This window comes from Lucilia sericata, unplaced genomic scaffold, assembly GCF_015586225.1.
Source record: "Lucilia sericata isolate MDLA Ls3-8-SP2 unplaced genomic scaffold, ASM1558622v1 Contig001079F_arrow, whole genome shotgun sequence".
Lineage (NCBI taxonomy): Eukaryota > Metazoa > Arthropoda > Insecta > Diptera > Calliphoridae > Lucilia > Lucilia sericata.
This window is the reverse complement of record NW_023995054.1, coordinates 36,906-61,642: the sequence shown is the minus strand read 5'-3', so window position 1 is coordinate 61,642 and position 24,737 is coordinate 36,906. Positions and strand designations below refer to the sequence as shown.

General features: G+C 32.4%; 3 protein-coding genes across 21 annotated transcripts in view; 1 reads left to right on the top strand and 2 right to left on the bottom strand.

Moving 5' to 3' along the window:
- LOC119609876 (ski oncogene-like) overlaps nucleotides 1–17,481 on the bottom strand; it is a 120,991-nt gene extending 103,510 nt beyond the window's left edge. For 4 of the 19 annotated variants that reach the window (XM_037964885.1, XM_037964887.1, XM_037964869.1 and 1 more), the window contains exons 1-2: nucleotides 16,978–17,481; nucleotides 13,902–16,540 (exon numbers count right to left, since the gene is read on the bottom strand). In XM_037964885.1, coding sequence (XP_037820813.1) covers nucleotides 13,902–15,221 — 1,320 coding nt within the window. In that variant the 5' untranslated portion in view covers nucleotides 15,222–16,540; nucleotides 16,978–17,481. The remainder of the gene's footprint in view (nucleotides 1–13,901; nucleotides 16,541–16,977) is intronic. The other 15 variants (XM_037964873.1, XM_037964874.1, XM_037964878.1 and 12 more) reach the window with 15 other exon arrangements.
- A 1,074-nt stretch (nucleotides 17,482–18,555) lies between these two features.
- On the top strand, nucleotides 18,556–21,269 carry LOC119609877 (ATP-dependent DNA helicase PIF1). The gene is made up of 3 exons (XM_037964888.1): nucleotides 18,556–19,524; nucleotides 19,584–19,744; nucleotides 19,801–21,269. The coding sequence occupies exons 1-3, from the start codon at nucleotides 18,738–18,740 to the stop codon at nucleotides 20,857–20,859; spliced, it is 2,007 nt and encodes a 668-aa protein (XP_037820816.1). The 5' UTR covers nucleotides 18,556–18,737; the 3' UTR covers nucleotides 20,860–21,269.
- Nucleotides 21,270–21,547: 278 nt separating this feature from the next.
- On the bottom strand, nucleotides 21,548–23,504 carry LOC119609878 (NADH dehydrogenase [ubiquinone] 1 beta subcomplex subunit 10). Its single transcript, XM_037964890.1, has 5 exons — nucleotides 23,261–23,504; nucleotides 22,780–22,971; nucleotides 22,604–22,702; nucleotides 22,108–22,383; nucleotides 21,548–22,048 (listed from the first exon to the last, which is right to left on the bottom strand). The coding sequence occupies exons 3-5, from the start codon at nucleotides 22,683–22,685 to the stop codon at nucleotides 21,915–21,917; spliced, it is 492 nt and encodes a 163-aa protein (XP_037820818.1). The 5' UTR covers nucleotides 22,686–22,702; nucleotides 22,780–22,971; nucleotides 23,261–23,504; the 3' UTR covers nucleotides 21,548–21,914.
- Nucleotides 23,505–24,737: the final 1,233 nt, after the last annotated feature.

The following is a 24,737-nucleotide window of genomic DNA, read 5'->3' as shown; positions in this document are numbered from 1 at the left end:
TCACTTTAGGGTCCCTAAATTATGTAAAATAAAATTAGGTTTTTGAAATTTAGCTAATACTATATTCATTGGCGTTCAGATATCAGTTACAAGCACCTAAAACTGTTGGAATTTGCGTATCAGCTGAAATTTGTAAAAACAAATAATTTCAACAATTATAGCCAATAATAAATGACGGTAACTGGCAATTACTCATACATGTTAAGTTGACAACAGCAACTATTGAAAACATTTACAGAAATTATTGGCAATATTTACATTATTTTAAATCAATAGTTGGCAATACTCTGGTCAAGTTTTTATGTGAAACATTAGATTGAATTCTAAAACGAGTTTAAAGGACAATATTGAAGTCTAGACAGTAAGTAGACAATAAACTAGACTATATTCTAAACAGAACTATAGACTAGACTATAGAGTAGACTGTATAGTAGACTACATACTATGTGGACTAGATTATACAACAGCCTATTGAGAGGATTATAGACTATAGACTATACTATAGACTAGACTATAGACTAGACTATAGACTAGACTATAGACTAGACTATAGACTAGACTATAGGCTAGACTATAGACTAGACTATAGACTAGACTATAGACTAGACTATAGACTAGACTATAGACTAGACTATAGACTAGACTATAGACTAGACTATAGACTAGACTATAGACTAGACTATAGACTAGACTATAGACTAGACTATAGACTAGACTACAAACTAGACTATAGTCTAGACTATAGACTAGACTATAGACTAGACTATAGACTAGACTATAGACTAGACTATAGACTAGACTATAGACTAGACTATAGACTAGACTATAGACTAGACTATAGACTAGACTAGACTATAGACTAGACTATAGACTAGACTATAGACTAGACTATAGACTAGACTATAGACTAGACTATAGACTAGACTATAGACTAGACTATAGACTAGACTATAGACTAGACTATAGACTAGACTATAGACTAGACTATAGACTAGACCATAGACTACGCTATAAACTAGACTATAGACTAGACTATAAACTAGACTATAGACTACACTATAGACTAGACTATAGACTACATAATAAACTAGACTATAGACTAGACTATAGACTAGACTATAGACTACATAATAAACTAGACTATAGACTAGACTATAGACTAGACTATAGACTAGACTATAGACTAGACTATAGACTAGACTATAGACTAGACTATAGACTAGACTATAGACTAGACTATAGACTAGACTATAGACTAGACTATAGACTAGACTATAGACTAGACTATAGACTAGACTATAGACTAGACTATAGACTAGACTATAGACTAGACTATAGACTAGACTATAGACTAGACTAGACTAGACTATAGACTAGACTATAGACTAGACTATAGACTAGACTATAGACTAGACTATAGACTAGACTATAGACTAGACTATAGACTAGACTATAGACTAGACTATAGACTAGACTATAGACTAGACTATAGACTAGACTATAGACTAGACTATAGACTAGACTATCTAGACTATAGACTAGACTATAGACTAGACTATAGACTAGACTATAGACTAGACTATAGACTAGACTATAGACTAGACTATAGACTAGACTATAGACTAGACTATAGACTAGACTATAGACTAGACTATAGACTAGACTATAGACTAGACTATAGACTAGACTATAGACTAGACTATAGACTAGACTATAGACTAGACTATAGACTAGACTATAGACTAGACTATAGACTAGACTATAGACTAGACTATAGACTAGACTATAGACTAGACTATAGACTAGACTATAGACTAGACTATAGACTAGACTATAGACTAGACTATAGACTAGACTATAGACTAGACTATAGACTAGACTATAGACTAGACTATAGACTAGACTATAGACTAGACTATAGACTAGACTATAGACTAGACTATAGACTAGACTATAGACTAGACTATAGACTAGACTATAGACTAGACTATAGACTAGACTATAGACTAGACTATAGACTAGACTATAGACTAGACTATAGACTAGACTAAGACTAGACTATAGACTAGACTATAGACTAGACTATAGACTAGACTATAGACTAGACTATAGACTAGACTATAGACTAGACTATAGACTAGACTATAGACTAGACTATAGACTAGACTATAGACTAGACTATAGACTAGACTATAGACTAGACTATAGACTAGACTATAGACTAGACTATAGACTAGACTATAGACTAGACTATAGACTAGACTATAGACTAGACTATAGACTAGACTATAGACTAGACTATAGACTAGACTATAGACTAGACTATAGACTAGACTATAGACTAGACTATAGACTAGACTATAGACTAGACTATAGACTAGACTATAGACTAGACTATAGACTATACTATAGACTAGACTATAGACTAGACTATAGACTGGACTATAGACTAGACTACAGACTAGACTATAGACTACACTTTAGACTATACTATGGACTAGACTATAAACTATACAAAAGCCTAGTGATAGTTCTAAAAGCCTAGGTGATAGTTCTAAAAAAAACATTGCCTTCAGAATGTAGAACCAACAATAATCTCCACCAATTTTAACGGAACCATTTAATATACAATTTTTCAGCTACAAAACCTTTGTCATCATCCACATTATTATCAACGTTGTTGTCGTCGTCAACAGTGCAATAATTTCTAGCATTGTCGTCGTCATCGTCATTGTCGTTGTTGTTGTAGTCGTCGTCTCGATAGGAGAACAGTTTTGGCAAATGTAAACTTTTGCCAAAACAGTAATAAAAAAAAAACCGAAATTTATGGTAAAATCATCTTGTTTAACGGCTTACAAAACATTGTTGCCTTGTACTCTTGGACTCGTATTGGTAATGGTACTGATACTGGTACACTGGGTACTTGTATCACACACAATTTCGTGTATTTTCTTCGATTTACGATTATATGGGTATTTAAGTTTTGTTTGTGGTTGGTTTTTTGCTTGTTGGTCGTCTGTCTTCCTTTAAGTTGTTTGGAAGAGTGGGTCTATCTATACCTCTGTCTCTATGTATATTTGTTTGTTTGACTTAAATGTTTTGAATGGTTGGGCTGTCATTTACGTTTAGAGTTTTTGAAGGAACAAAAAACGTTTTTGAAAAAAATTTATAGTAAAAAAAGAAACTTAAAATCACATTAAGAAAAAATGGTAAAACACGGCATATTAAGGCTAGACTTTTGGCGGGACAACAACAATGTTTTCGCAAAGTGTTGGCTCGTTGGTTGGCCTTTTTTTGTTGAAAATAAATAAAAAAAAAAACAATAAGCAACATTTTAAGCAAACTACATAAACTTGCCACATGCTTCTCCCCGCAGTACACATAAACACAAATCTCAAACCAGACATAAGTTGTATACAAGACTTTTCTCATATATACCGCCTAAGAGCCAGCCAGTCAGTCGTCCCAAGTCTGGTCGGCCGACTGTCATCACTGCTGCATGCACATTTTTTTTAATTTTTTGCTTGCAACAAGGCAAACAACAACCAGCAAACAGGCGACTTTAATCGTGTTTTACGATATTTTGTTTTGTCGTTTTTTTATTTGTTTGTTTCTGCCATGCTTGCAATCTTTATGTGTGTTTTTAGTATTTATTTTTGGACTTTTAACCTGATACTTAAGTTTGTTCGTTTCTGTTTTTTTTTTTCTTCAGTTTTTTATTGCTTCAGTGTGCTACAAACAACAACAGCTACAAAAATGACAGAAAGAAAAAATACTAAACCTTAATTATGGTCGGCTTAAAGAAGTTGACTTTGCAAAAAGTGCAAAACTAAAAAACTGAAATAAATATTTACGGTTTGTGTGTGTTTTTTTGTTTTTTAGGAAATACCTTTAAATGACTGAAATGTTAATCTGAAGTTTTGGTATTTGCAACAAAAATCTGTTTGCTTAATGTTACTTCAATATTTATTCAAGAACTTATGTTGCACAATATCTTCATATTGTGAGTCATTTTGTTAAGAGAAACAATACATTTCACAACTGCAAGTACATATACGAGACATATGAGCGATTAAAATCCATCAAAGTTTGCAATATTGTCAAACTGACTCGAAATCCTTTTATCTGTCATACGATGACAAGCCGCCTTAAAGTACTATGGACTATTTAACTTAGATTGAAATAGAACAGAACTGTAACTAAACCAGAACTGAATTAGAACTGAACTAGAACTGAACTGAACTAGAACTGTACTAGAACTGTACTAGAACTGAACTAGACTGAACTAGAACTGACTAGAACTGAACTAGAACTGAACTAGAACTGAACTAGAACTGAACTAGAACTGACAGACTGAACTAGAACTGAACTAGAACTGAACTAGAACTGAACTAGAACTGAACTAGAACTGAACTAGAACTACTAGAACTGAACTAGAACTGAACTAGAACTGAACTAGAACTGAACTCGAACTGAACTAGAACTGAACTAGAACTGAACTAGAACTGAACTAGAACTGAACTAGAACTGAACTAGAACTGAACTAGAACTGAACTAGAACTGAACTAGAACTGAACTAGAACTGAACTAGAACTGAACTAGAACTGAACTAGAACTGAACTAGAACTGAACTAGAACTGAACTAGAACTGAACTAGAACTGAACTAGAACTGAACTAGAACTGAACTAGAACTGAACTAGAACTGAACTAGAACTGAACTAGAACTGAACTAGAACTGAACTAGAACTGAACTAGAACTGAACTAGAACTGAACTAGAACTGAACTAGAACTGAACTAGAACTGAACTAGAACTGAACTAGAACTGAACTAGAACTGAACTAGAACTGAACTAGAACTGAACTAGAACTGAACTAGAACTGAACTAGAACTGAACTGAACTGAACTAGAACTGAACTAGAACTGAACTAGAACTGAACTAGAACTGAACTAGAACTGAACTAGAACTGAACTAGAACTGAACTAGAACTGAACTAGAACTGAACTAGAACTGAACTAGAACTGAACTAGAACTGAACTAGAACTGAACTAGAACTGAACTAGAACTGAACTAGAACTGAACTAGAACTGAACTAGAACTGAACTAGAACTGAACTAGAACTGAACTAGAACTGAACTAGAACTGAACTAGAACTGAACTAGAACTGAACTAGAACTGAACTAGAACTGAACTAGAACTGAACTAGAACTGAACAAAACTGAACTAGAACTGAACTAGACTGAACTAGAACTGAACTAGAACTGAACTAGAACTGAACTAGAACTGAACTAGAACTGAACTAGAACTGAACTAGAACTGAACTAGAACTGAACTAGAACTGAACTAGAACTGAACTAGAACTGAACTAGAACTGAACTAGAACTGAACTAGAACTGAACTAGAACTGAACTAGAACTGAACTAGAACTGAACTAGAACTGAACTAGAAACTGAACTAGAACTGAACTAGAACTGAACTAAGAACTGAACTAGAACTGAACTAGAACTGAACTAGAACTGAACTAGAACTGAACTAGAACTGAACTAGAACTGAACTAGAACTGAACTAGAAACGAACTAGAACTGAACTAGAACTGAACTAGAACTGAACTAGAACTGAACTAGAACTGACTAGAACTGAACTAGAACTGAACTAGAACGAACTAAACTGCAAACTAGAACTAGAACTGAACTAGAACTGAACTAGAACTGAACTAGAACTGAACTAGAACTGAACTAGAACTGACTAGAACTGAACTAGAACTGAACTAGAACTGAACTAGAACTGAACTAAACTGCACGAGAACTGAAACTGAACTGAACTAGAACTGACTAGAACTGAACTAGAACTGAACCGAACTGAACTCGAACTGAACTAGAACTGAAACTATGAACTGAAACTAGAAACCTGAACTAGAACTGAACTAGAACTGAACTAGAACTGAACTAGACCACTAGAACTGAACTATAACTGAACTAGAACTGGAACTCGACTGAACTAGAACTGAACTAAGAACTGAACTAGAACTGAAACTAAACTGAACTAGAACTGAACTAGAAACCTGAACTAGAACTGAACTAGAACTGACTAGAACTGAACTAGACTGAACTAGAACTGAACGAGAACTGAAAAACTGAAAGACTGAACTAGAACGAACTGAGAACGACTAGAAAACTGAACTAGAACTGAACTAAGAACTGAACTAGAACTGAACTAGAACTGAACTAGAACTGAACTAGAACTGAACTAGAACTGAACTAGAACTGAACTAGAACTGAACTAGAACTGAACTAGATAGAACTGAACTAGAACTGACTAGAACTGAACTAGAACTGGAACTAGAACTGAACTAGAACTGAAACTAGAACTGAACTAGAACTGAACTAGAACTGAACTAGAACTGAACTAGAACTGAACTAGAACTGAACTAGAACTGAACTAGAACTGAACTAGAACTGAACTAGAACTGAACTAGAACTGAACTAGAACTGAACTAGAACTGAACTAGAACTGAACTAGAACTGAACTCGAACTGAACTAGAACTGAACTAGAACTGAACTAGAACTGAACTAGAACTGAACTAGAACTGAACTAGAACTGAACTAGAACTGAACTAGAACTGAACTAGAACTGAACTAGAACTGAACTAGAACAGAACTAGAACTGAACTAGAACTGAACTAGAACTGTACTAGAACTGAATTAGAACTGAACTAGAACTGAACTAGAACTGAACTAGAACTGAACTAGAACTGAACTAGAACTGAACTAGAACTGAACTAGAACTGAACTAGAACTGAACTAGAACTGAACTAGAACTGAACTAGAACTGAACTCGAACTGAACTCGAACTGAACTAGAACTGAACTAGAACTGAACTAGAACTGAACTCGAACTGAACTAGAACTGAACTAGAACTGAACTAGAACTAGAACTGAACTAGAACTGAACTAGAACTGAACTAGAACTGAACTAGAACTGAACTAGAACTGAACTAGAACTGAACTAGAACTGAACTAGAACTGAACTAGAACTGAACTAGAACTGAACTAGAACTGAACTAGAACTGAACTAGAACTGAACTAGAACTGAACTAGAACTGAACTAGAACTGAACTGAACTAGAACTGAACTAGAACTGAACTAGAACTGAACTAGAACTGAACTAGAACTGAACTAGAACTGAACTAGAACTGAACTAGAACTGAACTAGAACTGAACTAGAACTGAACTAGAACTGAACTAGAACTGAACTAGAACTGAACTAGAACTGAACTAGAACTGAACTAGAACTGAACTAGAACTGAACTAGAACTGAACTAGAACTGAACTAGAACTGAACTAGAACTGAACTAGAACTGAACTAGAACTGAACTAGAACTGAACTAGAACTGAACTAGAACTGAACTAGAACTGAACTAGAACTGAACTAGAACTGAACTAGAACTGAACTAGAACTGAACTAGAACTGAACTAGAACTGAACTAGAACTGAACTAGAACTGAACTAGAACTGAACTAGAACTGAACTAGAACTGAACTAGAACTGAACTAGAACTGAACTGAACTAGAACTGAACTAGAACTGAACTAGAACTGAACTAGAACTGAACTAGAACTGAACTAGAACTGAACTAGAACTGAACTAGAACTGAACTAGAACTGAACTAGAACTGAACTAGAACTGAACTAGAACTGAACTAGAACTGAACTAGAACTGAACTAGAACTGAACTAGAACTGAAAACTAGAACTGACTAGAACTGAACTAGAACTGAACTAGAACTGAACTAGAACTGAACTAGAACTGAACTAGAACTGAACTCGAACTGAACTAGAACTGAACTAGAACTGAACTAGAACTGAACTAGAACTGAACTAGAACTGAACTAGAACTGAACTAGAACTGAACTAGAACTGAACTAGAACTGAACTAGAACAGAACTAGAACTGAACTAGAACTGAACTAGAACTGAACTAGAACTGTACTGGAACTGAATTAGAACTGAACTAGAACTGAACTAGAACTGAACTAGAACTGAACTAGAACTGAACTAGAACTGAACTAGAACTGAACTAGAACTGAACTAGAACTGAACTAGAACTGAACTAGAACTGAAACTGACTAGAACTGAACTAGAACTGAACTCGAACTGAACTCGAACTGAACTAGAACTGAACTAGAACTGAACTAGACTGAACTCGAACTGAACTAGAACTGAACTAGAACTGAACTAGAACTGAACTAGAACTGAACTAGAACTGAACTAGAACTGAACTAGAACTGAACTAGAACTGAACTAGAACTGAACTAGAACTGAACTAGAACTGAACTAGAACTGAACTAGAACTGAACTAGAACTGAACTAGAACTGAACTAGAACTGAACTAGAACTGAACTAGAACTGAACTAGAACTGAACTAGAACTGAACTAGAACTGAACTAGAACTGAACTAGAACTGAACTAGAACTGAACTAGAACTGAACTAGAACTGAACTAGAACTGAACTAGAACTGAACTAGAACTGAACTAGAACTGAACTAGAACTGAACTAGAACTGAACTAGAACTGAACTAGAACTGAACTAGAACTGAACTAACTGAACTAGAACTGAACTAGAACTGAACTGACTAGAATTGAACTTGAACTGAACTAGAACTGAACTAGAATTGAACTAGAACTGAACTAGGAATGAATTAGTTCTGAATAACAACAGAACCAGATGTCCCACAAGTCAAAACAACTTTTAAAATTAATCTAGTAGTATCGGATCTTTGGACTCTAAAAACTGTGTCATTGTTCGATAACTACGATTAAATATTCCTTGAATTTGTATTCTATAATAATTTGTTTTTAATACACTTCACACAGTAATTGTACTATCGAGCACCCAATATCTCTTGCAGTCATTAAATCGTCTATAAAATAGTTAGTTTATTGTACATATTTAAACTTGGGTTGGAAACAAACACTAAATTATACATAAATTAAATAGAATGGAGCACAAAAGAAATTTTTCTATTACAATTTGAAGAACAAAATACTCTACTAATCATGGAAATAATACCAGGCAAAATTAAAAAAAGAACAAATATACATATTACCTACATCAAACCAAGCGACGACAATTTCCGATATTTGTTGAAAAAACGATACACATGTTTTACTTTAAAAAATGTAGTCTCATATATTTTAGCCAAAAGTATTACAATGTTTGTAGCAAATGACGATGACAACAATTCAGCTTCACCTTTTGGGGTCAATGAGCAAATATGGCAAAAAGCGTAAAAAGAAACGTCTAAAGCTGCAGCAGCATAGAATAAACAAAAAAAAACACAGTTTTGGAAACAGAACTGCAAAAATACTGAACTAAAGACATATACTTTGAGACATACGAGAGCACTGATACCTAGACACAAAGACAGACAGACAAGCCCCACCAACAAACTAACAAACACATGAAGAATTATCGGTATGAGGAGTGTTCTAATGCTAAACGAGTGCAATACTTAGATATTTGTATATCTGTTATATATTATTACAGACAAACAGACTGAATGACTGACTGACTGGCAGTCAGACAGATAGAAATATAATATACATACACGAGCGACGTTTGCTTTCAGTCGTTGCAAATGCAAAAAAAATGTAATAAAAATATCTAGAATATAAAATAGCAACAAGAATTGTATATCCAACAAAAACATCAACTAAAGAAAATTACATACAGTTTTGAAATGTATAGAAAGAATGAATATTTTATCAAAAAGATTTGATAACTCAGTAGGGGAAAAAACACTGTTAGAAAACCAACAACTTGAATGAGAACATGTGTTGCCAAATTTTGGCTCCCCTGCTAATGACGCTGTGATGTTAAATAATCCCCATAATCTAAGTACATGACAAAATATTATAAATCGATTAGTTTTTAAAAGTAAATCAATATTTAAATTAATTTCAGTATTTGAACAATTGGCAACTTTGAACAATTGGCAACTTAAGACAAAACTTCAATATATCGAAATTTTAAAATTCTTTAAAAGCTAAACATTTCTCTAATCCCTTTTAATTCCCACACATTTTTCTTAATTACTAAACTAAATCTCAAAAAGTGTTAACTCTAATTTCATTATACACCTGTAAATGTCAAATTTTACATCCTTCTACCCACGTTTTATAGTCATTTTATCTTTCACAAATCTAATTTCTTCAGATTTTACAAAATTTTAATTTTATCTCACAGTTTTACACCCTATCAATCGTTAATCTATGTAAATTTGTTAAAACCAAATGGGGAAAATTCATAAATTCAAAACAAATCAAGTTAAATTATTTAAAAATCACTACACTCTAATGACATGATAATTATTAAATAACAATTTGATTTGAATTGATGTTTTTTGTGTGTTGGCGTCATGTTATTAGTCGTTGTTATATTTTTACGTATAATTTAAACATTCCAAAATCAGCAGAAGAAAAAAGTAATAAAAAAATCATATAAAATTCAAATGTCACTTAATAAACAACACTAACAACAATAAAAGCAGCGATACGAATGGAGTGTGTGTGATAACACCCAAACACTTTTAAGAATTGATTGAAGTATTGTCAGTCGTACGACAGTAGACTAAAAAATTTTTCCGAATGCTGAGAAAAGATTAGAATGCTGAGAAATGTTTATGAGAAGACGAAGTCTTTAACTAACTAGAACTGAAATAGAACTGAACTAATACTGAACTAAAACTGAGCTAAAACTGAACTAGAACTGAACTACAGCTGAACTACAACTGAACTACAACTGAACTAGAACTGAACTAGAACTGAACTAGAACTGAACTAGAACTGAACTAGAACTGAACTAGAACTGAACTAGAACTGAACTAGAACTGAACTAGAACTGAACTAGAACTGAACTAGAACTGAACTAGAACTGAACTAGAACTGAACTAGAACTGAACTAGAACTGAACTAGAACTGAACTAGAACTGAACTAGAACTGAACTAGAACTGAACTAGATCTGAACTAGAACTGAACTAGAATTGAACTAGAATTGAACTAGAACTGAACTAGAACTGAACTAGAACTGAACTAGAACTGAACTAGAACTGAACTAGAACTGAACTAGAACTGAACTAGAACTGAACTAGAACTGAACTAGAACTGAACTAGAACTGACTAGAACTGAACTAGAACTGAACTAGAACTGAACTAGAACTGAACTAGAACTGAACTAGAACTGAACTAGAACGAACTAGAACTGAACTAGAACTGAACTGAACTGAACTAGACTGAACTAGAACTGAACTAGAACTGAACTAGAACTGACGAGACTGAACTAGAACTGAACCAGAACTGAACCTAGAACTGAACTAGAACTGAACTAGAACTGAACCAGAACTGAACCAGAACGACTAGAACTGAACTAGAACTGAACTAGAACTGAACTAGAACTGAACTAGAACTGAACTACTAGAACTGACTAGAACTGAAAGAAACTGACTAGACTGAACTAGAACTGAACTAGAACTGAACTAGAATCTGAACTATAACTGAACTACAGAAACTGAACTAGAACTGAACTAGAACGAACTAGAACTGAACAGAACTGACTAGAACTGAACTAGAACTGAACTAGAACTGAACTAGAACTGAACTAGAACTGAACTAGAACTGAACTAGAACTGAACTAGACTGAACTAGAACTGAAACTAGAACCTGAACTAGAACTGAACTAGAACTGAACTAGAACTGAACTAACTGACTAGAACTGAACTAGATCTGAACTAGAACTGAACTAGAACTGAACTAGAACTGAACTAGAACTGAACTAGAAACTGAACTAGATCTGAACTAGAACTAAACTAGAATTGAACTAGAAATTGACTAGAACTGAACTAGAACTGAACTAGAACTACTTGAACTGAACTAGAACTGAACTAGAACTGAACTAGAACTGAACTAGAACTGAACTAGAACTGAACTAGAACTGAACTAGAACTGAACTAGAACTGAACTAGAACTGAACTAGAACTGAACTAGAACTGAACTAGAACTGAACTAGAACTGAACTAGAACTAGAACTGAACTAGAACTGAACACTAGAACTGAACTAGAACTGAACCTAGAACTGAACTGAATGGACTAGAACTGAACTAGAACTGAACTAGAACTGAACTAGAACCTGAACTAGATCTGAAATCTAGAATTGAACTAGAATTGAACTAGAATTGAATAGACTGAACTAGAACTGAACTAGAATCTGAACTAGAAATGAACTGAATAGAACTGAACTTAGAACTGAACTAGAACTGAACTAGAAATTAACTAGAACTGAACTAGAACTGAACTAGGAACGAACTAACTGAACTAGAACTGAACTAGAACTGAACTCGAACTGAACTAGAACTGAACTAGAATGAACTAGAACTGAACTAGAAACTGAACTAGGAACTAGACGACTAGAACTGAACTAGAACTGAACTAGAAACTAGAACTTAAGAGACTGAACTAGAACTGAACTAGAACTGAACTAGAATGAACTAGAACTGAACTAGAACTGAACTAGAACTGAACTAGAACTGAACTAGAACTGAACTAGAACCTGAACAGTAGAACTGAACTAGAACTGAACTAGAACTGAACTAGAACTGAACTAGAACTGAACTAGAACTGAACTAGAACTGACTAGAACTAGAACTGAACTAGAACTGAACTAGAACTGAACTAGAACTGAACTAGAACTGAACTAGAACTGAACTAGAACTGAACTAGAACTGAACTAGAACTGAACTAGAACTGAAATAGAACTGAACTAGAACTGAACTAGAACAGAACTAGAACTGAACTAAAACTGAACTACAGCTAAAAAAAAAACTAAATTAGAATTTAACTAAAGCTATTTTATTTTTTATTTTGTTTCAAATACAACCCTCGTATCTTTTACATATTATAATAACTAAGGCTTGTTTCGACAACACGAGCTCAACGTGAAAAGTTCAATAGGGGTCTAATGTCTGCATGTGTGTATTTGAATATTTTCCATTTAAACATTTTTGCTAATACCACTGCCAATGAGACATGCTCCTTCAATCAACAATTAACGCTTAAGAAATGTATAAAACAACAACAATATTGTAATAAAAAATTTAATAAAAACCACAAAAAGACAAGAAAAAGCTCAAAACAGATGTGAAAATTTGAACCCACCGACTAAAACGTATGTATACAAGACGACAATGAAGACGATGCTGTGATATGTTGGACTATTTTGCTCGTATACACGAAATATACACATTCATTTGTTTTTTTTTTTTCTTATTTCTTCATCAATTTAATGTCATTTTTTGTTCTCTTTTAGCTTCTTCTAAGTTGTTTGTAATTGATGAAGTCTCACACTGTCTGTCAGACATATTGAGATCAGACAGTAGTTGAATGTCGATGTCGTTTCAAACAAAAACCAAAAGTCTGTCATCAAACTACTATGGAACCTTGTCTTTGACGTTCTTCTTATACGATTTATATATAAGTAGTTATGAATGTGTGTCTTTTTGACAAGTCACCAGCCATATAAGGTGCCGTTAATACATTTAACTCAATTAAGTCGTAAATATCTGTTGTTGATCATAAAAAATCGATTTAATTATTATTAAATCTTTCTTGTTTGTTGATCATTCTTAAAAAGATGTACATAGTTTTTCTTGTTTCTTTTTACAATTCTTTTATGTATGTGGTTAATTTGTTTAAATATTTTTCTGTAAATAAGATGACTAGAACTGAACAAGATCTAGAACTGAAATGGAACTGAACTAGAACTAAACCTGAACTGTACTACTTTTACTTTATTTAATTAATTTAGCATAATCAGAATAATATTAAAATGAAAATCAAAATTATCAAACTCACCTTTCTTTTCAAATAGTTAATCTCATGTTGAGCCTTTAGTTGTTCCTTAATCTCCACCTCCTTCAATTCATCCAATATCTTTTGATATTTCTCACGATTCTCCACATCCAAGGCGACATGTAAATAATCATGCCAATTACGCGAATCAAACCCCCAATGACAAGTACGATTCTCAACTTTACGATGAACATGACCCACAAATTTCTGTGGCGAAAACCAACCCTTACACTCGAGACACATAATGCAAGTGGGTTTCTGATACGAATACATATCGGGAGTACAAATACCCTCACATTTGCCAAAACAACGATGATAGACCTTAAAGGAAATGGCGCCTTTAGGTATGTCTTCAACATTAATATAACTATTGCGATCAGAACGATGCAAAAGTATGGCGCAAAGACGTTCGGCATCGGTGCGTGTTATTAAACCGCTCGATTTGACGTCGGATGGTAAAATTTTAGCAGCCTTAAATTCCATTAACTGATCTGGGGTGCACTGGGAGCAGAAAATGCCCAAATCATCAAAACTACGATTAATTTGCTCCAATGAGAATTCTGCCAAAACATTATTGAGAAACTGGGGTAAACACAAACGCATCTCACCGCCCAGAGAAAAACAACCAATGGTTTTACCCTCCAAACGAGTTTCATACAATTCCCCCGAACCCGAGTCAGCAGCCGAAAGTATAGGCTGTGATACCTCAGGCGGTGGAGGAGGCATTATTTTGACAGATGGTGGCGCTAATAGATTAGGCGCTGTTTGTAAGGGATTTTCATTTGGGAGATCATGTGCATTGGTTAGAGCAGGTTCTGGTGAGGACATTATTTCTTTTTTTATAAGAGGCAAGGCAGGATTAAGATTTGTGGCGACTGCTGCTGCGGCGGCAGCATTCGTTGCTGCGACATTTGAAGCGACTGATGAGGAAGCTGTTCCTTGAGGTGTGGAGTTATTATTAATGTTGTTGTTAGTGATGGTGGTGGGGCAGTGGCCAGCCGTTTTGATAAGTTCACACGGACTATTACGCATTGTAACCAAGCCGTGTATATCCGCAACCAAAGATGTCGGGCCATTATTAAGGCTGACATCTAAGGGACAAGGACAATTTATGTTTGTTTGTTGTTGTTGTTGTTGTTGTGCTGATTGTTGCTGCTGCTGCTGTGTCTGTAAATTCACTATGTTGGCATTCGATGTAGAAGAGGATGACGAAGAGGATGAGGTTGTCTGTAAGGAGTGACCTGGGCCTTGTAAAGATTTTGGAGCACTTGTTTGATACTTTTTTAACACTGTGTGTATATTGGGAGTAACGTATTCGGTCATGTTGACTTTGCCAAACAATTTGGGGAATGGTGTTTTCTTGGTGGTTGTTGTTGTGATGTTATTTTCAGTTAGTTTTTAGTTTTCTTTTATAGTTTAAGTCAATTTCTGAGGAAATTGTAAAAATTTTTCTTGAATTAATTTCATTTTTTTAAATTTTTTTTATTTTTTGTGAAAATATTTTTCTATTACTTGCTTTTTTGTATTTAAAATTTTTGGGCTATTTTTATTTCCACTTTTTTTCGTTTTATTTGCTTATTTGTTTTAATAATTTGGCACGTTTTGTTAAAATTTTGTTAATTTTTTCAAATTGCATTTAATATTTGATGCCGTCGGCATTATTTTTTTCTTAAATTTTCTGCTTTTTATGTGTTTTGCACCTTTTACTTTTTGTAGAATTTCTTCTTTTTTTTTCTTTCTTTCACTTTATTTTTAGATTTTCAGCACCAAAATAAGCAAATTTTCGTAAAATTTTCTTTTAATTTATTTTTTCGTGCTTTTGTTTTTTTTTACAATTTGTGACAATTTCTTTTTATTTTGTTTAATTTTTGTCTTTTTTTGTTTTTTTGCTTTTAAAGCAATAATTCTATTTCTTTTTCATATTCCTTTTTAATTTGAGGTGACAATTTTTTCTTATAATTTTATTGGCGATTTTTCTTTTAACACTATATTATTTTTTCGTTGGAAAAAACACTTTAAGATAAGATAATCATCACATTCTCACTCACTTGCTTACTCTCCACCAATTTTTTAAGGGGATAAGCAGCAACAACAAAAAAGCCGACGGCCAGTTATAAAAAAAGCTTTTGACGTTTTTATTTTCCCAAAATACAGGGTTTGTTGTTATTGTTATAAATGATTGTTGTTATTGTTGCGGATGTTAGAGATGAGATGAGAATTTGCCTTACAAGAACAAGAAGAATTCCAATTAGTATTTTGTTTTTGTTTTTGTTGTATTTTTTTAATAATGAAAATGAGAATTGCTGCTTCTTAAATATTTTATATTTGTCATTTATACATGTTTATTATTTTTTTATTGTTTTGTTTTGTTGTTTTTAATAATAACAGTGAGTTTTTTGTTTCTATCTAACAGATCTCACTTTTATTTTGGTGTTTTCTTTTTCGATTTCAAACGCAAAATGCTGCTCTCACATAAATTTTAGCTTAATGAAAAAAAGAGAGTTATCATATTGTGGCGTATTTTCATTATTGTTGTATTATGGCGCGTGTTTTGCTCCACCAGTAGGGTGTTTGTTGTTTAATAATTTATTATAAAATTTACATGTTTTAGTTAACAACATTTAACTTTTTAACAAAAGAGACTTGTAATAATAGAGGATACTTTTTTAGTTAAAACTTTTTTTGCACGTTTATTTAACAAACAACAACAAAAACTGGCAATGTTTTTTTTTGTCACCCATTCATGCCTTAAAATTTAAGAGTTAATCACTCTCTAACCCCAAAATATACAAAAAAAAAATACCTAATAAAACGTAAAAAACAAACCAAAGCTAGAAACAAAAATAAATTTAAGAAAATCCCAACGCAAAGAATTTATTTAGGCAAACATACTCTCAAATTCTTTCTAATTTTAAATCTTTCGAACATTTTTGTGGCTGCTATTTTAAAATTTTAAGATTTTCTTTGTGAAGTTTTGCATTCAACCATTCTTCTTCTTCTTTTCCTCAAAACATTTAATAGATTTTTTTAAACACTTTATTTCACTACAAGTTTTTGTTGCTGTTGTTGTTAAGCGTACATTTTTTGTTATATTTATTTCCTCTTTCTCTCTCTCTTTTGCCCATTTTTTTTTTCTTTTATTCCTTCAATATTTTTCAATTTTTGCGTTCGCTACACTGTAAAAACACTTGAAATTTTTCCTACACTTTATAACTACATTTTTCTTTAGGTACGCTTTTAACTTTTGTTAAAATTTGTATTTTTTCTATATAAATTTTCTTTTAAAAACACTAAACTTTTTTCTTTTCATATTTACTTCTTTAACGTCCAAAAATCGTCGCCGTTTTCTTGTCGTTTTATTGCTGTTTTATTTTAAATTTATTTTTCTTTCATTACTTTTGTATTTTATTTTTTTCCTCTTTAATATTTTTATCGTCAAGCTTCTTTAATTCATACACAAACAACACTCATGTAGACAATACAATATACAATAATAATAAAAAACAACTACTATATATTTTTCAGATACACACGCGCTGCGCTTCCGCACGTTGCTTTTATGTCGACGGCATACGTTCGATTAAAATTTTGCGAATGTTAAATTTTGCCACTTGCTCAATATATTTCTCTTCAATAAAAAATTTTATTAAAAAATTCTTAATTCTCTCGCTCTCATTTCGGTACGAAAGCTTATGGGGGAAAATAAAAATCAAAACAAAAAAGTAAAATAAAACGAATGTCATTAAAGTATAATGTAAAAGAATAAGCTTTTATACAGTGCTGCCATACTAGAGGTGTTTTTTGGAAAACTGACAATAATATTTTTTTTTTTAAATTTAAGATTTTGTTAACAATACTCTAAATTTATGTTATCAAATCCTTGTCCAAACTTTTAACTGGAAGTTAGCATTGACCAAATGTCTTAACATTGAAAACTTGGACAATATTTTTGCAATGATTGATTGATAGTTAAACAAACCAAAACAATTATTTTCGTGAAAGTTATCAAGATAAAAAATTGGCATGTATAGTCGGACTTTAGCAGTATGACATCGTCATGACAAAGTTTTCAGAAAAATTGCTTAGCCTATGTCTAGATATGATAAATGTTTATGATGCTAAGCCCCTGTCTAGATGCGATAAATTTTTATTATGATAAACGTCAGATAAAAAAATTAGCTAGTACAGACAGCATTTATTAGCGTTATAGCATCGTTATGATAAAATTGTTAGAACAATTGTTTAGACAATATTGTCTTAATATTGTCATTTTGTTGTAGAATCTGTAAAAAATTTTGTTTTTGTACAATTAAAATTGTACCGGTGATTTATGATGATAAAAGCAGCATTTTGTTTCTCCTATACATTAACATAAATAAAAAATGAACGCTTGTTCTGCCGATGTTTTATCAAGTGCCGAGATAAAAATTTGTATTGATAACAATCGTAATTTTATTGTAAAATACGATTTTTTAAATAAATTAATTTTATAATGCGCTAATTACCTCAATTATTTAATTAAAATCTTAATTAATTATTTTTTCTTGCCGGCTTTATATATATTTTAAGTGACAGCAAAAATTTATAAACAGCAGACGACGTCATGAAATTTTGTTCGACACCGAACTCTCCCATATGTTAAATAAAACAACAACAAAACATCTTCCATTTTTATTGCTGTTTCGGCGGCAAACCATTTTTCTTTTGTTGTCTTTTTTTTGTATTAAAAAATACATACTGGCGGTAGCTAAATTTTCACATTTCTTCACATCAGGGTGGGCTACTTATTAGATAAATTCAGGGAAAACTATCCATAGACAATTTAAAAACCAACGAAACATGGATTTAAATGATGCCGTATTAACCTGTGCCATTAATCTGCAATGGACAAATGCCGTCGGTGTTGTGGGACGCAAATTGGCCTATAAAGTGGCCACGTTAAGACTGATTAGAAATGATATACGGGAACTGTTCATAGAGCTGTCGGCGGAAAAGATTAAGCCAATGAAATTTAAAATGAAAGACATTATGGTGCATAAGAAATTCATGTCCGAGGGCAAGGCTTCCATCAATTTTAAGGCGGAAAATTGTGCTATGTACTTGTCAAATGCACCTCCAGGAACATTAATGTTTTTCCTGCGGACGGTGTTCATTAAAATGAATGGTGGCGAAAAGCAGGATGAGGCTACGACACAAAAGCAATTAAGAGCTCACATGTTGTCGGGAAATCCTAGTAAATTTGAAGAAGTATCACCGGTAACCACGGCTGAAATGGTCATGGCACGTAAACGTGCTGGTCTCATACCATCAAGAGGCACAGCTACCACACCTTCACCATTGGCAGCCAAGAAGCGTCGTTATGATGAGATAAAAGGTGGCAGTGATAAGAGTGGTCTGCCGGCTCCCAAAAAGCTGTACCAAGAATCCCCTATGGTTACTGAGGAATCGGTCAAACTGTGTCAAGAGCAAATGGAAGTGTTAAAAGCTTGTGTTTCGGGGAAAAATGTATTTTTTACAGGTTCCGCTGGTACGGGTAAAAGTTTTCTGTTGAGGAAAATTATTTCTGCTCTGCCACCAGATGGTACCGTGGCCACCGCCTCCACTGGTGTGGCTGCTTGTTTGATAGGTAAGTTGTTTGGGAATTCAATAACAAAAATTGAAGTTTTTATATAACTTTTCCAAAAGGTGGTGTGACATTGCATGCCTTTGCCGGCATAGGCGGTGGGGATGCTACCTTACAACGCTGCTATGAACTGGCTTCAAGACCAGCCAATGCTCAGGCTTGGCGTAAATGTAAACGTTTGATTATTGACGAAATCTCCATGGTGGATGGTCAATATTTTGATGTAAGTATTAGTTTATTACATAAGACCCTGAGACTTATTGCTAATCTTTCCCTTAGAAAATTGAAGCCGTAGCCCGTCATATACGACGCAATGACCGTCCCTTTGGTGGTATACAACTGGTACTTTGTGGTGATTTCCTGCAGCTGCCGCCTGTTATTAAACGTGAAGAAAATCTCTCTGGTGGTGGTTCCCAAACACCACCCCAACGTTTCTGTTTCCAATCGAGTGCCTGGGAAAAATGTGTGGAGTATGTGTATGAACTTAAAGAGGTGCATCGTCAATCAGATCCTGAATTTATTAAAATTCTTAATCATTTACGTATTGGTCATTGCAACGAAGAAATAGCCAAACGTTTAGTGGCCACTTCCAAGCAAACAATAGAGGGTAATGGTATTTTAGCCACACAGCTGTGTTCGCACACCAACGATGCCAACTCCATTAACGAATCAAAATTGGAAAATTTACCCGGTGACAAAGTTCTATTTCGAGCAGAAGATTCTGATGCTTTAATGACCAAACAATTAGATTCTCAAGTACAGGCTCCTTCCCAACTGTATTTGAAAATTAATGCTCAAGTAATGTTGTTGAAAAACATAAACATTTCGGCGGGTTTGGTCAATGGAGCGCGGGGAGTGGTGGTGCGCATTGACAAAGGTGTGCCCGTGGTGAAATTTAAAAATAATACCGAATACGCCTGCAAACATGAAAAATGGATTATAAAAACCCCCAGCGGAGGAGCTGTGACACGACGCCAGGTACCTCTCAAGTTGGCCTGGGCCTTTTCCATACACAAATCACAAGGCTTAACCCTAGATTGTGTTGAAATGTCTTTGTCTAAAGTCTTTGAAGCTGGCCAGGCATATGTCGCCTTGTCGCGAGCTAAATCATTGGATTCTGTACGAATATTAGATTTTGATGCCAAACAAGTATGGGCCAATGCTCAAGTTTTACAGTATTATAAGTTGTTTAGACGTCGTCTGCTAGACACTACCATGATTCCCTTAGGTACTAAAAATAAAGAAGAACGTAAGAAGGATGGCACGGCCAAAGTCTCTAGTGCTTTGGCCAAACTTAAAAAGAGTCTCATTAACAAGCCACTAGTTTCTATAAGTTAAATTTAAGATTTACTAGACTCATCTCATGTAGAACAATTTCATGCCTAACTATTATTAATAAGTTAAATATTTATTATGCTTAATTTGTGTGTAAAATTAAGTTTTAAACAAAAGAACAATTTAAAGAAATTTACTTATTCTCTGATTGAAGTTTCAGCTATTCTTTTACAACTTTAAGATATGATTTATGTGTTCATTTTTTTCGTCTTAACTTTTCTATGACTATTTTTTAAGAATTCATTTTTTTTTTTCAGTTTCATTATCAAGTTACTAATTTTCTTTTGCCTTTCTAGTTTTATAACTTAGCAATTTTATCTTTAAGACTGTTCTAAAGAAGCATTTATACTAAAATGTAATTTTTGATTGTATTTTTAATTTTTTTTCTAATAAAAATTGTATTTTTACAAAAAATAAAAAAAAAAAAATAAAGTTTTCATTTGATTATTATCCTAAGCTTTAAAAGCCAATTACTCAATTTGAGTTCAAAACTTAATAACTCACCTGTAAATTCTTGAAAATATAAACAAATTTATGTGTTGTTTCTAGATAACGAGCGAGTAGTTTGAGCACAAATTTTACTTGTATTTTGTTATTGTAACAAAAACAAAATACAAGTAAAATTTTAACTCAAACTACTCACACGTTATCTAGAAACAACACATTAATTTATCGCTTCAAATGGCTATTAATTTTTAAATACTTGCACTTGATTATTTTTATGCTTTTAACTTAATTTTAATACAAATCCTTTAAATTCTCCAATATTATTTGCTGGTTTTGCTAATGCTTTTTAAATATTCACAGTTGTTGGTTTTTATTACATTTTTTATAATGATTTGTTTTCATTATACTAATAACATTGTGTTTATAGTTATTTTTTGTTTGGATTTACTTGAACATTTTACGTTTAGCAGTATCTGGTTGTTAACAAAGCTGATCGATGGAAAGATTTTTAAACAGAAATAAAAATTTAACTAAAATTTTGGCAAACGGACATAGTCCACCAAAAATCTTAACACCATACACCTCTAAGCAAGCTTTTTTAATAGGCTCACTCATTCTTCAGATGCAGCAGAGGCGGCATTTTTGTTATTACTACCAACGGGACCATGACGACGTTCCCAAATAAGACGATGCTTTTGTTTCATATAGGCAGCCTTGGCATTAGTGTAACCACCCAAATCACCATCTAGAAAAGAAGAGAAAACAATTAGTTATAGTAATTCCAAAAAACCTTAAGCAACTCACATTTAATAAACCAGTTTTCGGCAGCCTTTTCGTATTGTTCCAAAATGGGTTTACATTTCTCTACATGATCGGGAGCTTCGTACATGGTACAATCCTCAAAACGTTGACGCAAAATGGTAACAATTTCATTGTCTACCATACGATCACGACGGAATTGTTGATCGGCTTCAAAACGACAGACTACATCATCTGTATAGCATTGATCAATGGTGGGTACACGGCGAAATTGTTGATGATACCAGGCGTATTTCTTTTGGTTGGGTTCCACAATGGATTCTGTATAAAAAGAAAAGAAACATTAATTTCCAATTGAATATAAACAAAATATAAACAACAACAAATTTCCTTAAAACAATTTGACAGTTGGAACATTGAGGTTATGTCATTATGTAATGGAATGCCAGGAATTGTGCAAAATTTTAAGGAATTTGTAAAATTAAGTTAATAATTTTTATCTGAAGTGCTTAATTATATTAACTAGTTGTCATTTAATTACCTCTAAACCATGTTACTGGTCCATCAACCATATTATGCAAACTTTCAACAAAGGCTGCCAAGGGACTGCGAGCCTCGGGCATTTTCTCGTTTTATTATACTGTTTAAATTAAATTTGTTTATAAATTTAAAGAATATTTTAATGAATTCTTTAGTTTGTTTATTTTTTTTACTTACTATTCTTTATAAAAGAAGAAAAACTTTGAAAAATTACAGAAAATTTTAGTTTATTTTCTGTCTGTCGGTTTTTTTGTGGCAGCCCGAAAAACTAGATGTTTTTTTTTTGCTGGCTGTCAGTTTGGCTATCAGCTGCTGTCAGAGCTGCTGAATAAACAAACAGAGTTGTATTTTTGATGGTAAGGTTGGTGTCTGTGATAAATGTGAAGTAGTTTATAGCAAAACAGGTTAGTATTTTAAACGTTACATTAGAACATTTTTTATAGAATATTTTTAATAAAAAAAACAGGAATTTTTAAAAAATAAAGAAATTTTAATTAAAAAATGCGAGTTAATGCATTTCCGGGAAAGATTCTAAATGATAATAATGTTTTTAAACAGCGATATGTTAAAAATTAACATTTTAAATTAATTCTATAACAATTTTTTTAAAAAGCTAAATATTTTAAACTTTCATATACATTTTTAAAAATATACATACATATTAAGTTAAAAATTATCCCACGATTTTACATTTCCTGTTTATCAATAATATTTCATTATTTATCCCCACTATTACGTTGACAATTCTTTTATATTTATTTGTTTACAATAATATTGTTAAATGTCTTATGCACGTAATACACATACTGTTTACGTTAAAGGAAAAATACACGCAATTATGCGATTTAGTTAATATTTTTAGAATGAAAAGAAAATTTTATAAAACTAAAAGCGTGGCGCTCATTTAAAAGAAAAACAAAATAGAATGACGCGTTTTTTTTTTCACGTAAATATTTTCACTGCCAATTGGGACAAGTTCAATGCGGGGCAGAAATGTTGAATGGCGCGTTTTCTTTGGCCTCCACCATCATTAGATGTGTGATAGAGGGTGGAATTATAAGTAGAATTTGGCTTGATAGGTTTGTTAAAGTTTTGTTTATATTTTTATCATAATTTTTCAAAATTTTCAAAAAATTAATTATAAAAATTTAATTTTTAAGTTTTCACTTAAAAGTCCAAATTGAAGTCATTACCTACTCTCTTTGATTAGTTAGAAAAAGTAGTATGGTAACATTTTTACTATAAAATTTCTGGTAGCACGTAAGAAAACTTCCTCTTCTTTAACATAACTATGCACAGTAGAATGATAACAAACAAAATAATAACGGTTTATATGGGTTAGTTTTTAAATAACAAAATATTTAGATTCTTAGAAAAACTGATAAATTTATAAATATTTTATAAATTTTTTAATACAATTTGTAGCTCACTTTTTAGTCGTCTATAAGTACAAACAATTTCTTAATTATATTATAGTATATTTTGTTTAGTTAAATGATTTATGTGTGAAACAAATTGTAAACATTTTTCTTTCTTTACATTTACTAAGTTCTTTCAAAATCAAACACGTGTTCTACGTAGAAAAACAATGTTAAAGAATGTTTTTCTTTTATTATTATTTATTTAGTTTTTAATTTAATGCAATAAGCAATTATGTAAATAATTGTTTAGTGAGAGAAAATTATATTTTTTATTAATTATCTACAATTGGATTTATTTTTTCTTTATTAGAAAGATTTTCTTAATAAAATAATTGTAAAAATTTAATTTACTTAAACAGGTTATTAATTTTTTAGTTAAATAAGCAAGCATTAAAATATGCTAATTTATGAAAAGATTAATGATGAAAATGTTTAAAGTAATTTAATATATGTCAATGCATATTAAGGAAATATAGATGTTAATAGTATTAACTTATTACCTAGATCTGCAGCCAAATTGAGGCATAGAATAGATAGATAGATAGATAGATAGATAGATAGATAGATAGATAGATAGATAGATAGATAGATACATAGATTGATAGATAGATAGTTTATAGAAAAGTTATCGATAACTTTATTATTCTATAGAAAAGTTATCGATAACTTTATTATTCTATAGAAAAGTTATCGATAACTTTATTATTCTATAGA

What these genes read in the sequence shown, in the direction of transcription:
- LOC119609878 (XM_037964890.1), bottom strand. Translation starts at nt 22,685, where the DNA reads ATGCCCGAGGCTCGCAGTCCCTTGGCAGCCTTTGTTGAAAGTTTGCAT. An exon ending in ACCAGTAACATGGTTTAGAG is followed by an intron (nt 22,384 to 22,603) that starts GTAATTAAATGA and finishes CTTTTTATACAG; the next exon opens with AATCCATTGTGGAACCCAAC. An exon ending in CGAAAACTGGTTTATTAAAT is followed by an intron (nt 22,049 to 22,107) that starts GTGAGTTGCTTA and finishes CTTCTTTTCTAG; the next exon opens with ATGGTGATTTGGGTGGTTAC.
- LOC119609877 (XM_037964888.1), top strand. Translation starts at nt 18,738, where the DNA reads ATGGATTTAAATGATGCCGTATTAACCTGTGCCATTAATCTGCAATGG. An exon ending in TGTGGCTGCTTGTTTGATAG is followed by an intron (nt 19,525 to 19,583) that starts GTAAGTTGTTTG and finishes CTTTTCCAAAAG; the next exon opens with GTGGTGTGACATTGCATGCC. An exon ending in TGGATGGTCAATATTTTGAT is followed by an intron (nt 19,745 to 19,800) that starts GTAAGTATTAGT and finishes TCTTTCCCTTAG; the next exon opens with AAAATTGAAGCCGTAGCCCG.